The sequence below is a fragment of the Abramis brama genome (genome assembly GCF_963993115.1).
Source record: "Abramis brama genome assembly, chromosome: 9".
Lineage (NCBI taxonomy): Eukaryota > Metazoa > Chordata > Actinopteri > Cypriniformes > Leuciscidae > Abramis > Abramis brama.
In genome coordinates this window covers 35,653,569-35,668,114 of record NC_139971.1, presented here as the reverse complement: position 1 = coordinate 35,668,114, position 14,546 = coordinate 35,653,569, and the positions used below count along the sequence as shown (strand labels likewise).

At 38.7% G+C, this 14,546-nt stretch overlaps 1 protein-coding gene across 2 annotated transcripts in view; it reads right to left on the bottom strand.

Annotated features, from left to right (window-relative positions):
• The window catches only part of necab2 (N-terminal EF-hand calcium binding protein 2), a 99,430-nt gene that overhangs the window by 29,808 nt on the left and 55,076 nt on the right, over positions 1-14,546 (bottom strand). For both annotated transcript variants that reach the window (XM_084124435.1, XM_084124434.1), the window contains exons 6-7: positions 623-759; positions 152-276 (exon numbers count right to left, since the gene is read on the bottom strand). In XM_084124435.1, the coding sequence (XP_083980561.1) occupies positions 152-276; positions 623-759 (262 nt within the window). The remainder of the gene's footprint in view (positions 1-151; positions 277-622; positions 760-14,546) is intronic.

The following is a 14,546-nucleotide window of genomic DNA, read 5'->3' as shown; positions in this document are numbered from 1 at the left end:
TTCCAGTAAATTCATGATGCATAAAAATGCAAATGGTGAATGGTGTGCACTATAATAAACACTATTGTAAACAATTGAATGCATGTCCACATTTAGTTGTATCTTGAAAGGTGTGTTTGGAAACAGCTGGATACAGAAGTGATCACCTCACCTGCACCTGTGTTGATGTTCCTCATGCTCTCCTTTGCACTGACTCTGTTGTTGGGAGGATAATCTGGCACCGGGGCCTCATAGCGCCTATCTGGGACGCGTGGGCTGGTCTTACTGGGGTAGGATCTAGGTCACAACAGGGAAAACAAGGATGATTAAAGTGTTTGAAATCAACTAAATATGACTTAATTTTTGTGTTTTACTAGAAATAGTCATCTTCATTATTTAACTTTAGTTATCAAATCATATTCAAATATATGATGGCAGCCCAATAAACAAATTTATAGATTGCTTTCAATCACATACCCGGGTGAGATGCCAAACCTGCTCTATTATTATTGTGCATTTAAACCCCGCAATTAATGTAATGTAATCTACTTAACTGTTGATGACTGATGTCCTAATGGACATTTATGTTGATGGAACTGTGGTACACATGCTTTGGGTCATGATGGGTGATGCTCTTTCTCACCCCACTGATGAATGCTGCTCATCAATGGCATCCACAGCACTCTCTACAGAGTTCAGCAGAGACTGGATCTGATTGGCTGATTCCTTCAACAGGAAGCGGGTCACAAACTGCTCAACATTAGTTCCACGTTCATATACCTGCAGTGAGTGAGGGAGAAAGAGACAGAAAGAGGAGATTGAAGGAGGGAAGACAGATAAGAGCACATCAGCACTTTTCCGACGATCTTAAGCATGTATATTTGATGAAGTCCTGTTTAAGAAACTCAAGCAAACTTTGCTCCAGCTTTAAGCAAAACATGATCCAGAGGTCTCAGGGAAAGAACAGAAGTGGAACGAGTTTAAAGAAAGGAGTTCAACAAGATGCTGCTCATGTGGGTGAAAGCTTAGGGCAAGTTAAGTTCTGAAAGCTCGTAAAGGTGTTGGACATTAGAGGAGCCAACACTCATTGATCCGGTGACATTTTGACCGCTTCCCCAAACACTCAAGGTCTGTTTTACACCATAGAGGCATAATGTTTCACAAAGGTGTTGTATTGGAAGTAACAGACTTTGAAGGTGTTAAAGACTTTGGCCCCGAAGCTGCATTAGTGCTGAACTTTAAGCTTTATAATTGTACATATAAACACATGGATTCTGTCAAACACTCCCAAGAGCCATTGTGGACTCTTAGTTTAGTGACCTTTTATGACCTTTTAACCACATATGTCTCATCTTTTTTTGCAATTTCTTCATATATTCTTGATCGTTGTCCTATATTGTCTATATGGCAAAAAAAACCTTCTTGTGTAGCAGCCAAGACTCAAATCATAGACATTGTAAAAAGTGAGTAAACATCTAATCTCTGGCTTGCTCAGTCATTGTTCATTGGCACTGAGATTTTGCTCTGATTTGCAGAAAGATTGTCATGGTCAGCGTTTTAACCAAACCTGGCCTTCACGGATCGCAAATGAATATCTAAATGGGAAGGCAGCATTGGCAAGGAAGTAAAATTGGACTGCAGTGCTGGCCTCTGTAAGGTCTCTCATAACTTATGCTGCATTGCCATGCAGACTTAGGATGACTGTGTATAAAAAGACCATAACAGAAGGATTAATAAAAGGAGACTGGGAGCACTGACAGCCTGTAGCACATAGAGGGGTTTGCAATACAGATGTTGTCCTATTCACAATATGACCATGTGTAGCCGCCACAGTGGACTATTGCGTCTAATGAGGCAGAGGCAGAAACGTAGGAGGCTGGTATGAGCGGCTTTATTCTGTGACCGCCAGTTTCATAACATGTCTCCGTTATATTGTCATTTTCTGTTCGTACGGCACTTTGCAACAACACAACCTTGTTTCTGCAGCGACTTTCATCATTTCTATATAACAACGTCTGACGTTTACGTTTTACGTGGCATGAGAGAGCGACATAAACCAGTGCGCGAAATCGATCAGAGCAGTCAGACTGAAAAGGATTTGCAGGAATGCGATTTGAAAACCACATATGAATGTGATTTTATTTTTATTTTTTGCTATTCACACATGCTAAATCTGATCGGATTTCAATCGGATATGCACAAAAATCGGATTTGGACTGACAGTCTGAACAAGGCCTTAGCTTTTAAAATGACTGATTTTTTTAATTTTTATTTTATTGAAGTAAAACAGTATAGAATTTTAATATATAGGTTATTAACAATAACATGAAAATAATTATTAATTTAACATTGTGCATAGTACTGTTTCAAGGTGAAACTGCATTAAAAAAGACTTCCTCTGGCCCTGTTTGTGTGGTGAAAAATAAAGATTCTTTTCTAAATGGAGGATGGATGCTAGTGTTTGTCATGCTCACCTGCTTGAACGAGGAGCCACCAGGTGGTGACGGTGGCGGTTGGGAAGTCTCAGAATGATTTATTCTAACGGTATGCCAGGTCAGTGGTTCTGCAGTGCGTTTAAGTGCCAGCAAGGGCCTTAACACAGACCAGCAAGCGCGGAGGCAGGGCTTACTGTCCATGCCAAAATAAACATGATTTCTCAAAATAACTGGCAAAACAAATAACTTTTCAAATCCAGAAAACTGCATCAACCAAATGACAGCAATGATGCCGTTAGACGTAAATCAAGAAGTAAAACAAATAACCTGAAGATCAAAACTCTATATAACCGTGGCAGGCCTTTGATGAGCTGTAAATGTGTTTGAACTCTCAGGACAACAACATGCTTGGAGCAAACTAATGATTTGGTGCCCAGACTGCATGAATGCATAAGGATATGGGTTGTCATGAAATATTCATTCTTCTCTATTATGGCTCAGGCAACACATATACCCAAACACAAATGTACAAATGGTCTGTCACCCTTCTGTAAAATATGCTGTAGGCACTTCTGAAAGTATGACTGATAAGGTGAATTACTGAATAACAATGAGTGACATTCTGGACTAAAGCATCCTGAGACACCTGCGCTCAAGCCAAAACCTAAACAGCCGAAAAGAGCATTATATGTGATGCACAAATACAGGTTTTCCACAAAATTAACAATGTCACATACAAGATGAATATGCCATCAGGTGCTGAGGAGGAGGTTGTGAGGAATTGTGATCTTACAGTTGGAGATTTTCCACAGAGATTATATGTCACCTTTGGTAAAAAAAAAAAATTAAATAAAATGGAATCGCTGACAACTAATCTTTTTCCTTTTTTGTCCTTTGCAGAGTGAGCATTAAATATTATAAGCATGGCAAATGCAGACAAGTGCTTACTTACGCAATATTTCAAAGTTCAAAGTGAAACAGGGTATGAAGAAACCCTCATATCAAGTTTAATAACCAAAGCTGGTCATTTTAAACAGCCATCGGCAAATGAACCCCAGAATAAAATGGCATATTATAGTGGGACATGTAATTTGACTGATTTGTCCTAGCCTCTTTAAACGCAATTTTGCATATCACAAAATGTTGTTGCTAAGAAACATATTGACTGCTGTTGCTAGGATACGATTAATTGGCTCATGTCTGAACAGAGAATGTCCTGTGTTTTTGTCTTAAAATAGATGAAAGCTTACAGTTATACTAACATATTTACAAAAAAAAGTCACACCCTTCTATTTGTTGACGAGGCTAACTAATAAAGATACACAGATACTGTGCCAGATAATTATACAAGATATATGCATCTGCTCGTCTCCATTATATTATCCAATACAATAAATTGCTATTTATCTAATTGTTCTTGTCTTTTTTTATTTTTTTATTTATGAGCACCCCCTTAACACAGTAATTACTGGGCTGGTCGAAACCATGTTAGGTTGACAGACACCCTAGCCTGGGAAAACCCAGACAACTTCCGGCAAATTTAGATTTGATCTGCAAGTAGTCTGGCAAAGAGCTCATTCAAGCCCATTTCTAATCCGTCGAAATCGCGGCACCAATCAGAAACGTTGAGGCGGGCTTTACACGATGACGATCGCTCTGATTGGTTTTAGGTCTATCCCAGAGGCATTTGAGCGACGTCCGTTTGTGAAGCGCATCAACTTTTAAATGCTTTATTATATTCAAATTGCAAACACATGAGGACAGTCTCCATGAAAGACCCAATGGCAGATGAACGTGCTACTACATTTCTCTCTGAAACGGTAGGAAATTAAATTAGATTTAATAGAGAATTTTAACTGTGACAAGATGATTGACAGGGCAGTTTACGTGACAGGATGCACGCGACAGATCCGTCCGATAAAGATGACGAAGTAGTATGTCCCAAAGCTTGTCTACTTTTTTGCTACACATTCAAAAGTAAATACCTTTTCTTCACAAAAAGAGTACATACTTTTATGGCGTAGTGTAACTTAGGCGAATTGGGACGCAGCATATGGCTTTACACGATGACGATCGCTCTGATTGGTTTTAGGTCTATCCAATTGCGCCCAGAGGCATTTGAGCGACGTCCGTTGGTGACGCCCCTTTGCCAGACCATAACTCAGTTACTACTGAGAATGGTCTGGTTTTAACCAGGCTACAGACACCCTATTTTTTTTTTTTTTTGACATGCTGAAGAGCTACTGAAGTGACTTTTGTTATATTATATTGTAAATATACTATACATTTATTAAAAATAAATGTATAATATTAAATATAGTATTATATTAAGTATATTAATATGTAGTGCTGCAGAGCGACTCTTTCCCTTCCACTCTAAATAAAATTTATAACAAGTATAATATATTCAATTTGTCATACTGAAGAGTTGAATTAAACTTTATTCACAAATTATGTGTGATTTTTTCTGTAATATTATGGAGGGGCATGGTCAAGTTTCTGTGTATACTTTGAGATTAAATTCTGTGATCGAACCTGGTTAGGGTAAGGGTTGCACAGTCATTCGTAAGTTCTTACTCAAATTGGAACGTATAGTCCACACTAGAGGCTTAGTAACCACAAGCTAGTTTATAACTAACTATATACTTTATTTGGTTGCACCATTTGTAAAGTCATTGTAAAGTCATGCGTAGTCGCATATGACATCTACCTTCAATGATCCAATAGCAGCATTCAAATATATGAGCAGAAGTTGTTTAAATGCTGTAAGCTTTAGTTTATTCTTCATTCTTTTGCCTCACGTTACTAACAGTAAAAATAAGTTTTCATTAAATATAACAATCAATTATTCAATCATGAATAACATAGGTATTTTTCAACCCGATCTCACGGGAAAACGTACAAATTCTACGAGGTGGCTAATTCGTACAAATTAATACGACCTCACTTGTACGAATTAGTACGATTTTTGCTAAATCGTACATATTTTACGAATTGCCCAATTCGTATGAATTCATACGAATGACCTACCCCTGACCCCGCCCCTAAACCTACCCATCACGTGGGTTTAGACAAATCGTACAAATTCGTACGAGTGAGGTCGTACGAATTCGTACGAATTAGCCATCTTTTTATCATTTGTACGAATTCGTACGAATTGGTCGTGAGATAGTGTTGGTATTTTTATATGTAAATAACATTCAGAAACTGTCTGAAAACATAAGAAATTACATTTATTTATTATGACTGATTTTTTCTGACTTGCACAACATTGAGCGATGTGCACAGGGCATGCTGTTTAGGACAGGTTCGTGTTGAAGAGCCGCTAACAAAGTAATTTATTTACATAATGTTCTCTCTCCTAAAATGTATGCGAGTGTAAATGTCAGCATTATCATATATGTCTAAAGATGTGAAGTCTGTCAGGTAAAACAAGAGCTTATTAGGGGCTTTTCCACCGGAGGAACCTTTTCATAGCTTCTATTACTAATGGCATAAGTATATGCTTCTTGGCATGGAACTGGGAATGATTTTAGCTGTAGGAACGCTTTTTTGGGGGGAACTAAATTAACTCCTACTTCAGAGTAGGGTCTAACCCAGCACAATAGGAACTACCAGTGACTTAAGTGTATGTTGATTGGCTGAACGCATGCAAAACACTGGCACCTGCCATTTTAAAAAAGCTCCACGAACATGGAAAGCAGCAATAGATGGACTGACACCGAAGTCCAGGCACTTCCATATCCAATGTGACTTTGAAGGGACCAAACAAAATATGATTTCCTATGTACCGGTATTTCTGCTCAGCTATAGCGACTTTTTCGTATACCGTTTACTTTCTTTGTTTAACAGTTCTATCTAATAATGCATAAGCTAGTACTGTTAAACAGAATGTAAACTAATGAAGACGGAGAATGGGAGCGCTGTGTGCTCAGGCTCTGGCTGAGCCGTTCTCAGCGTTGTCAAAATAAAAGTCAGCCACGCCATCAAAATTAAAGTCCAGCACAACAACCAGAGCCACTTCAACCTATAACTGAGCTCCTATAACTACTCAGTGTGAAAGCCTCAATTGATGCAGTTCAGTCAGTCTGCTATTTTATTCCAATCATTACTCCAGAATATTTCGTTTATACATAGAGTCACACTCCAGCTAAGTTTAATGGGGCAACACAAAAATATTTAGCAGCATGTAAGTTGTAAACAGGCCACGTTGTTACTTATGCACATCCGGTGCAACCGGTCCTTGCTCTCTGCTGCTGCTGGTTCTTCTTCAAGTGCTAAATGAAAAGAGGGTTAAACAGTTCTCTAGAATAAGCCGAAAGGGTAAACAACTTGAAAAGAACATCCCTTCCAAAATTACAGGGCACAACAGAGACAAGCAAAGGTTTTCTCCCACCTACGATCTAAACCTGGGCTCAACCTAGTTAGACAAAGCTTCCGAGAATTGAGAGAAGAGATTCAATCACAATCGCATTAGCCAAGCCTGAAAACAGAAGTCATGGCATAATGCAGTTATTCAGCCAGGGACACATCCATTCGCAGGGCCGAATCACAGTTGCTGAGACTTTACAAAACCAGGATTAAATCCCAGTCTGGTAGAAAATGAAGAGATGAGAACACAGACCTCCTATTGTAGAAGGATGATTGAGCTGTGCCTCCATTTTTGTCTGAGAGTGTGTGGGAAATGGGTTGTCTAATGCTACAAGATAAAGATGTACACTTTGATTTCTGCTGGTCACTGCAGGTGTCTTGAGTATTTTTCAGTGTGCTGCTGAAGGTTTATCTAACTTTGGGCATCACAGTTTCAGGAACCCAAGCCTTTTTGGGAGGCTTTCATCTGTTCCAGTTACTGCATTTTCACTTTCATCTCCCCCAGAGAGAACAGTTTAACCCAGAGTCCTTTGACAGACTTAGAGTTAGGACTTTATCCTTTAAGAACATATAGAGTGTGACACTGCAGCTTTGAAAGGCAGAGAATTTTAAGAGACACATAGTCACGTAATCAGATATTTTTTGTTCCTTTGACCCTTCTGCAGTGCAATCTGACAGAGAAAGGTTGGAAGTACATTTATAGTTTTCAAGATTGTTCTTCCTTGTATTCAACAAAGCAAAAAATATTCCTGTGAGAAAAACGCATTTCAGCTACACAACGGCTTTCTTTTAAGCCTATGCAAGGCAGTGATAAAAGTGAGCAACTCTCTTTTCCAACGTGCTTGGCTGAATTATGGATCAAAATTAATACATCGGTGTTTGTAGGAACTGTTAGTGACTTGAATTCTGTCGATTTAGTCATTCTGGCAAGAAGCACAAACAGCAAAGATCGCTGTGTAATAAAAGGAACATAAGCTGAATTTGCAGAGGCACTCAACAAATAATCTTTTCATCGCCAAATATCCATATCCCCATGTGAAAGAATTTACGTAAGAGAAAACACCATATCATAGAACCTTATTCACAAACATTATTAGATTGGATCACTTACTACATGTCAATTAAATCCTCTGTGGGTTTGACCTTTATTGGTTTGACATTTAGATTCCTGAGGGCATCTCTAGGGGATAGATTTCATGGCAGGCTTATATGGGAACTTGTCTAAATAAGTTAATTCTAGTTTACCTCAGAGAGTGCACAACAACATAAAACAACAACCAGTGAACTTGAAAGTGCAAATCTTTATTCACACCCCACAGGCAGTGGGAGGCATCTGAGAACAATGTTATTCTCGAGCTGCAGCCACCACCAGCAAACATGAACAGGGCTTCTAATTATAACCGCCTCTTGCAGAGTTTCCCAGGCAATTTTAATCAGGCGGATTGATGTTGGAGAATTATCATCACAAAAACAGGACTCGGTGTAACAGCGACAGCCTTCTCTTTCGACAATGAAGAAACACAGGTCCACCGATCTGTGTCACGGTGGGAGCGTTTTGTAACCGCATTGATTGAGACAGCAGTCAGGAAATCTAGCGCTCCAGCTGTGTTTCAATTGTGCCCACCTCTATAAGCCATAATGGTGATGAGGCAAGTATTTACCATCAGTGTCTCTTTCAGCCATCTTCTTCTTTTTTCCACACAATTCATGAGTTTAAATGACACAGGCTACTTTCAATGAAAGAATGGTTGACCTTATCTGTATGAAATATACCATGTCGCTCCAAACTTGCATGACTTTCTTCCGCGGAACACAAAAGGAGTAATTTTGGAGATGCTGTCGCTCTTTTCATTGCAACAACCAAAAAATAGTAGTCCATATGACTTTGTTTCAAGTCTTCTATTGTCATATAATGCTCTGTGAGGGAGAGAAGCATTTTTAAGTCGGTATATTCACAAATCATCTTATCTAGAATTACAATTACAGCAGATGTCAGATTTTTTTTGTGAATAAAGTCTGTTCCTTACACAAAGCTATTCAATTGTTTTTTCATATTTGAAATATTGTGCACAAGTCATATGGCAACCTTTTTGAAGCTTGAAAGCTCCAGTATGTTCATCAAAATTTCAATGAAAGAGAGAAAGTAATGCAAGTTTGAACACCATGAGGGTGAGCAAATAATGACAGAAGTTTTATTTTTGGATTAATTATTCATTTTACTTCCAAGTAGAATAAATCAGAGAAGGAAGGACTACTCATTGAGATCGTTCTTCACACAGGCAGTGAATTTCACCAGCAATGACGCTTAATGAAAAGCTGTGTAAGATTCGGGCAATAGAGTTCACGATTTTCCAGCCAACGCAATCAGCCATAAAACGCAGTCAGAGACAAACTGCTATGGTTGTGGATTGCAGTTCATAAAATGCAGCAGCAGAGAGATTTATAGAAGAAGCTTCAGAAGTTTAATGAACGAGTGAAGGCAAGCGCTGTGGCAGCACTTAGCTCTCACTGAGCAGGCGCAGGGTCCACCGCTGCGCTAGAGCGTATGAGCACAGCCTGCTATTCACACACTAGCAGTGGAGAGATGAGTCTCAGGACACTAATAAATGACAGAGGTGAGATCTAGCAAAATGCCTGGAGCTTCACATGCTTTTGAAATGACCACTTCACACCACAGATAAAGGAAAGGGTTCGAGATGGAAATAGTGGAACATATTGGAAACACGGCAAAAATCAGTGCTACTGTTTAAATCAGTGATGCACCTAAATGAAAATTCTTGGATGGAACCGAAAAGCAAAATTGAGGGTACACGAAGCTGGAAACCAAGTTCCTGATGTTTTATTTGCTAGTTTCATTGCATACATTATTATAATCACGTCATAATATTGTTATAATATATTCTGCTGTGCTTTTCTCATATCGTGTGAGTAGAGGTGCATCTGCCAGGGTTAAAATGAAAGTGTCAGACTACATACCAACAGTCAGTGATTTAATATTCATTAAACTGATTGCTTATTAAATGATTGTAAACAAAACAATAAAAAAACTCAAAAGTTTGTTCAAAAGTTTGGGGTTGGTAATATAGTAAAAAACATTACCATTAATATTGTGGAATATTATTACAACTTAAAATAAATGTTTTCTATCATTATTTATTTATTAATTTATTCCTGTGATGACAAAGCTGAATTTTCAACATCATTACTTCAGTCTTCGTGTCGCATGATCCTTCAGAAATCATTAAAATATTATCAATGTTGAAAACAGTTGTGATTCTTAATAACTTTGTGGAAACCATGACGCATTTTTCAGGATTCTTCGATGAATAGAAAGTTCAAAAGAATATTTTGTAACAATGTAGATGTGTCTTTACTGTCACTTTTGATAAATTTAATACATCCTTTTCTTACTGAAAAAGTATTAATTTCTTTAAAACAACAACAAACAATCTTCCTGAACTTCTGAATGATAGTGTAGCCTATTACTAGAAATTGATGATAATAATTAATGTTTGAAACGCCTGAATTTTTTTATTAATTTAATTATATTTCATAACTTAACCATTTCATAGACCAAAGTGGCAGAGCAGATCCTTTCTGAGAACACTAATCTCACTATGAATTGCAATTAATGAAGTACTTGTTCCTGCCATTCCAAATCAAGTTTCAAATCAACTTCCTGTGAAATGTCTGAAGTTCCAAAACATGAATTGAAATGGAATATTTCTTAAAATCTTTATTTTTGCTGGATTTTCTGAATTGGAGATTCAATAAACCAAGCACTTCAGAAAAACAATGATTGAATTTGATGAAGTTTCATGTCAACTGATCTACAACAATTCAACTCGACAGTGGCCTTCTGATTCACTGGTATATCCCACTGCTCTCCTCTCATTATATTCCTATGTCTGTTGTTACTGCAAAAATCCAAATGCATTCAATCCTTCATTTATCCAAATGCAGATGAAACAATGGGATGTAAATATAAAATGACTACCAACGAATGGAGTTAAAAGCCACTCATGTTACACAACACCATACTTCAAGTTTTGGAAGGCAATTCCATAACAGCAGCTTGAGACATTGAGCCAGTCTCATTAGCACACAGCCTGCGCAAGGATAACATTATGGCAACATGCAAAATCTAAATTCCAGGCTCACCACCTCATAAATAATCATTCACACTGTGGAGAAAAGCAAAGGAGGAAAGAATGAATTTGCTTATTGTTTGGGGAAGTTTATTTAATCCTGTCCCCAGCGCTAGGCCTTTAGATCCCCTAACAGGCCAGAAAACAGCCCACTGTAAATGACAATAGTGCACAGCAAGTGTATGAGCAGACTTAAGCCCTCCACACTAACTGAATCATCAGCAGTAACATTCCAATAAGTCCTGAATTAAATTACCTCTGAGCATAGTGGTAACGCACCATAGTAGGAGTAAATGTCTCTGTATACAGCAGCTATGTTCTGGAAAACACTTCTAGTTTAAAGTGTCTCTATTATGCTATTTTAAAGGGTTCTAATTTTGTTTTGGATGTGTCCTACAAAAGGATTACAGTGAGGAAAATAAGTATTTGAACACCCTGCTATTTTACAAGTTCTCCCACTTGGAAATCATGGAGGGGTCTGAAAATGTCATCGTCGGTGCATGTCCACTGTGAGAGACATAATCAAAACAAAAAAAATCCAGAATGTATGATTTTTTAACTATTTATTTGTATGATACAGCTGCAAATAAGTATTTGAACACCTGAGAAAATCAATGTTAATATTTGGTACAGTAGCCTTTGTTTGCAATTACAGAGGTCAAACGTTTCCTGTAGTTTTTCACCAGGTTTGCACACACTGCAGGAGGGATTTTGGCCCACTCCTCCACACAGATCTTCTCTAGATCAGTCAGGTTTCTGGGCTGTCGCTGAGAAACACGGAGTTTGAGCTCCCTCCAAAGATTCTCTATTGGGTTTAGGTCTGGAGACTGGCTAGGCCACGCCAGAACCTTGATATGCTTCTTACAGAGCCACTCCTTGGTTATCCTGGCTGTGTGCTTCGGGTCATTGTCATGTTGGAAGACCCAGCCTCGACCCATCTTCAATGCTCTAACTGAGGGAAGGAGGTTGTTCCCCAAAATCTCGCAATACATGGCCCCGGTCATCCTCTCCTTAATACAGTGCAGTCGCCCTGTCCCATGTGCAGAAAAACACCCCCAAAGCATGATGCTACCACCCCCATGCTTCACAGTAGGGATGGTGTTCTTGGGATGGTACTCATCATTCTTCATTCAAACACGTTTAGTGGAATTATGACCAAAAAGTTCTATTTTGGTCTCATCTGACCACATGACTTTCTCCCATGACTCCTCTGGATCATCCAAATGGTCATTGGCAAACTTAAGACGGGCCTTGACATGTGCTGGTTTAAGCAGGGGAACCTTCCGTGCCATGCATGATTTCAAACCATGACGTCTTAGTGTATTACCAACAGTAACCTTGGAAACGGTGGTCCCAGCTCTTTTCAGGTCATTGACCAGCTCCTCCCGTGTAGTTCTGGGCTAATTTCTCACCTTTCTTAGGATCATTGAGACCCCACGAGGTGAGATCTTGCATGGAGCCCCAGTCCGAGGGAGATTGACAGTCATGTTTAGCTTCTTCCATTTTCTAATGATTGCTCCAACAGTGGACCTTTTTTCACCAAGCTGCTTGGCAATTTCCCCGTAGCCCTTTCCAGCCTTGTGGAGGTGTACAATTTTGTCTCTAGTGTCTTTGGACAGCTCTTTGGTCTTGGCCATGTTAGTAGTTGGATTCTTACTGATTGTATGGGGTGGACAGGTGTCTTTATGCAGCTAATGACCTCAAACAGGTGCATCTAATTTAGGATAATAAATGGAGTGGAGGTGGACATTTTAAAGGCAGACTAACAGGTCTTTGAGGGTCAGAATTCTAGCTGATAGACAGGTGTTCACATACTTATTTGCAGCTGTATCATACAAATAAATAGTTAAAAAATCATATATTGTGATTTCTGGATTTTTTTTTTTGATTATGTCTCTCACAGTGGACATGCACCTACGATGACAATTTCAGACCCATCCATGATTTCCAAGTGGGAGAACTTTAATTTTTTCCAAAATATACTCAACTCTTTTGTCACAGTTTCTGAAACAGTTTAATAAAGGATTCAGTCTCTCTAAACCCCTCCTTTCCACCAGCCTACTCTGCTCTGATTGGTCAGATGGCCTAGTCTGTTGTGATTGGTCTACCGCTTACAGCACATGTCGAAAACGAAATGCCTATTACCATATCTGAATATCAGCTCAAGAGGCTTCCTCAACACTTGATACACAGTAATACGAACAGTAACTATGGTTTTACCATATCATTTCCAACACGATTCCTCATCCTTTGGAAGTGCATGCAAAGTGGATTTGCGTTTGCAGTGCAGAAAACAGCGTCTTCTCAACATGTCGACAACACAAACCAAACTCTTCCAGGCCTCAGCTGCATCTACAGTGTTTGAGGGCCGGTCAAAGTAGACGGTCAATGAAGACCGTTGGCGGGCATGACAATGTTGGAATTATTGACGAATCACTTCAAGCAGTTCAGAATCGGTTCTTTCTTTTGGGAGACTAGCTCCATTTATCGTGCACTTTGATCTTTAAAACATTTTACATTCACAAACAGGTACATTACACACTGCATGAAACGTGATATCCGAAAAAGTATAATAGTATAATAACAATTTAAGGTCCATGATGCTACCTTTAACACTTTGCTCTTATTGTTATTATTCTACCTACATGTACTATAAGGCCAAAAGTATGTGGATATGCCATAAGCGGTTACCAGGGGAACTAGGTAACCTTTCTGCAACTAAAAGCAAATGAATGCAAGGGAGAGTGACTGAACACAGGAGGTGTGTAATAAATGTCTATAACAATGTCCAAACCCTCTTACCTCAGGTCAGAATGAAATGAAAGGGGAGAGAAGTTCGGTACCATCTGCGGCTAAGAATTTTATTTATTTTTTCAGGAAATGTCCTTCACCTCTATTTGGGACCTCAGATGTTCACAGCATGAGTCTATGATAGAATGTACTTATTGACCGAGCTTAAATTTTAAAAAATAAGACACAGAGATTTGCTGCATCCAATACCTCCTTACTATATAGTATGTGAAAAACAGTACGCCAAACAAGTAGTGAGTTTGAATACATCGTATTCGAAAAACAATACAGTAGGTGCAAAGTCCCTGGATGACCAACTGCTTCCGCCGAGATTCTGGAGTGCGCACTCCATGGACACTTTACTATCCCATGAGGCCACGGGAGAGGATTTATGAATGCAAGTGAAGCGATGCAACTGATGCTGGTAGGTCATGTGACAATAACAAGGCGGATGTAGTAAGTCCAAGTTTCTACCCACATTCATACTAAGCACTTTTTTAACGATCATGTAGTAGGCTACATTCAAATTCATACCTACTCAGACAGTATGCGATTTCGGACTCAAGGATTAACTTCTCTTTTCGGCATGGAAATCATCAAGAAATACAATAAACAAAGCTGTTTTGGTATAGGACAGAATGTGATAAAAAAAAAAAAGTTTTTTGTTTTGACTTGCATGAAGTGCCTGTTATCATAGATTATAGGCAATATATTTAGGTTTATTGCAAAGTATTCTCATATATACATGGTTTGGAGTCAGTAAGATTTTTAAAAGAACTTAATACTTTTCTTTTATTCAGCAAGGATGCCTTTAAAATGATCA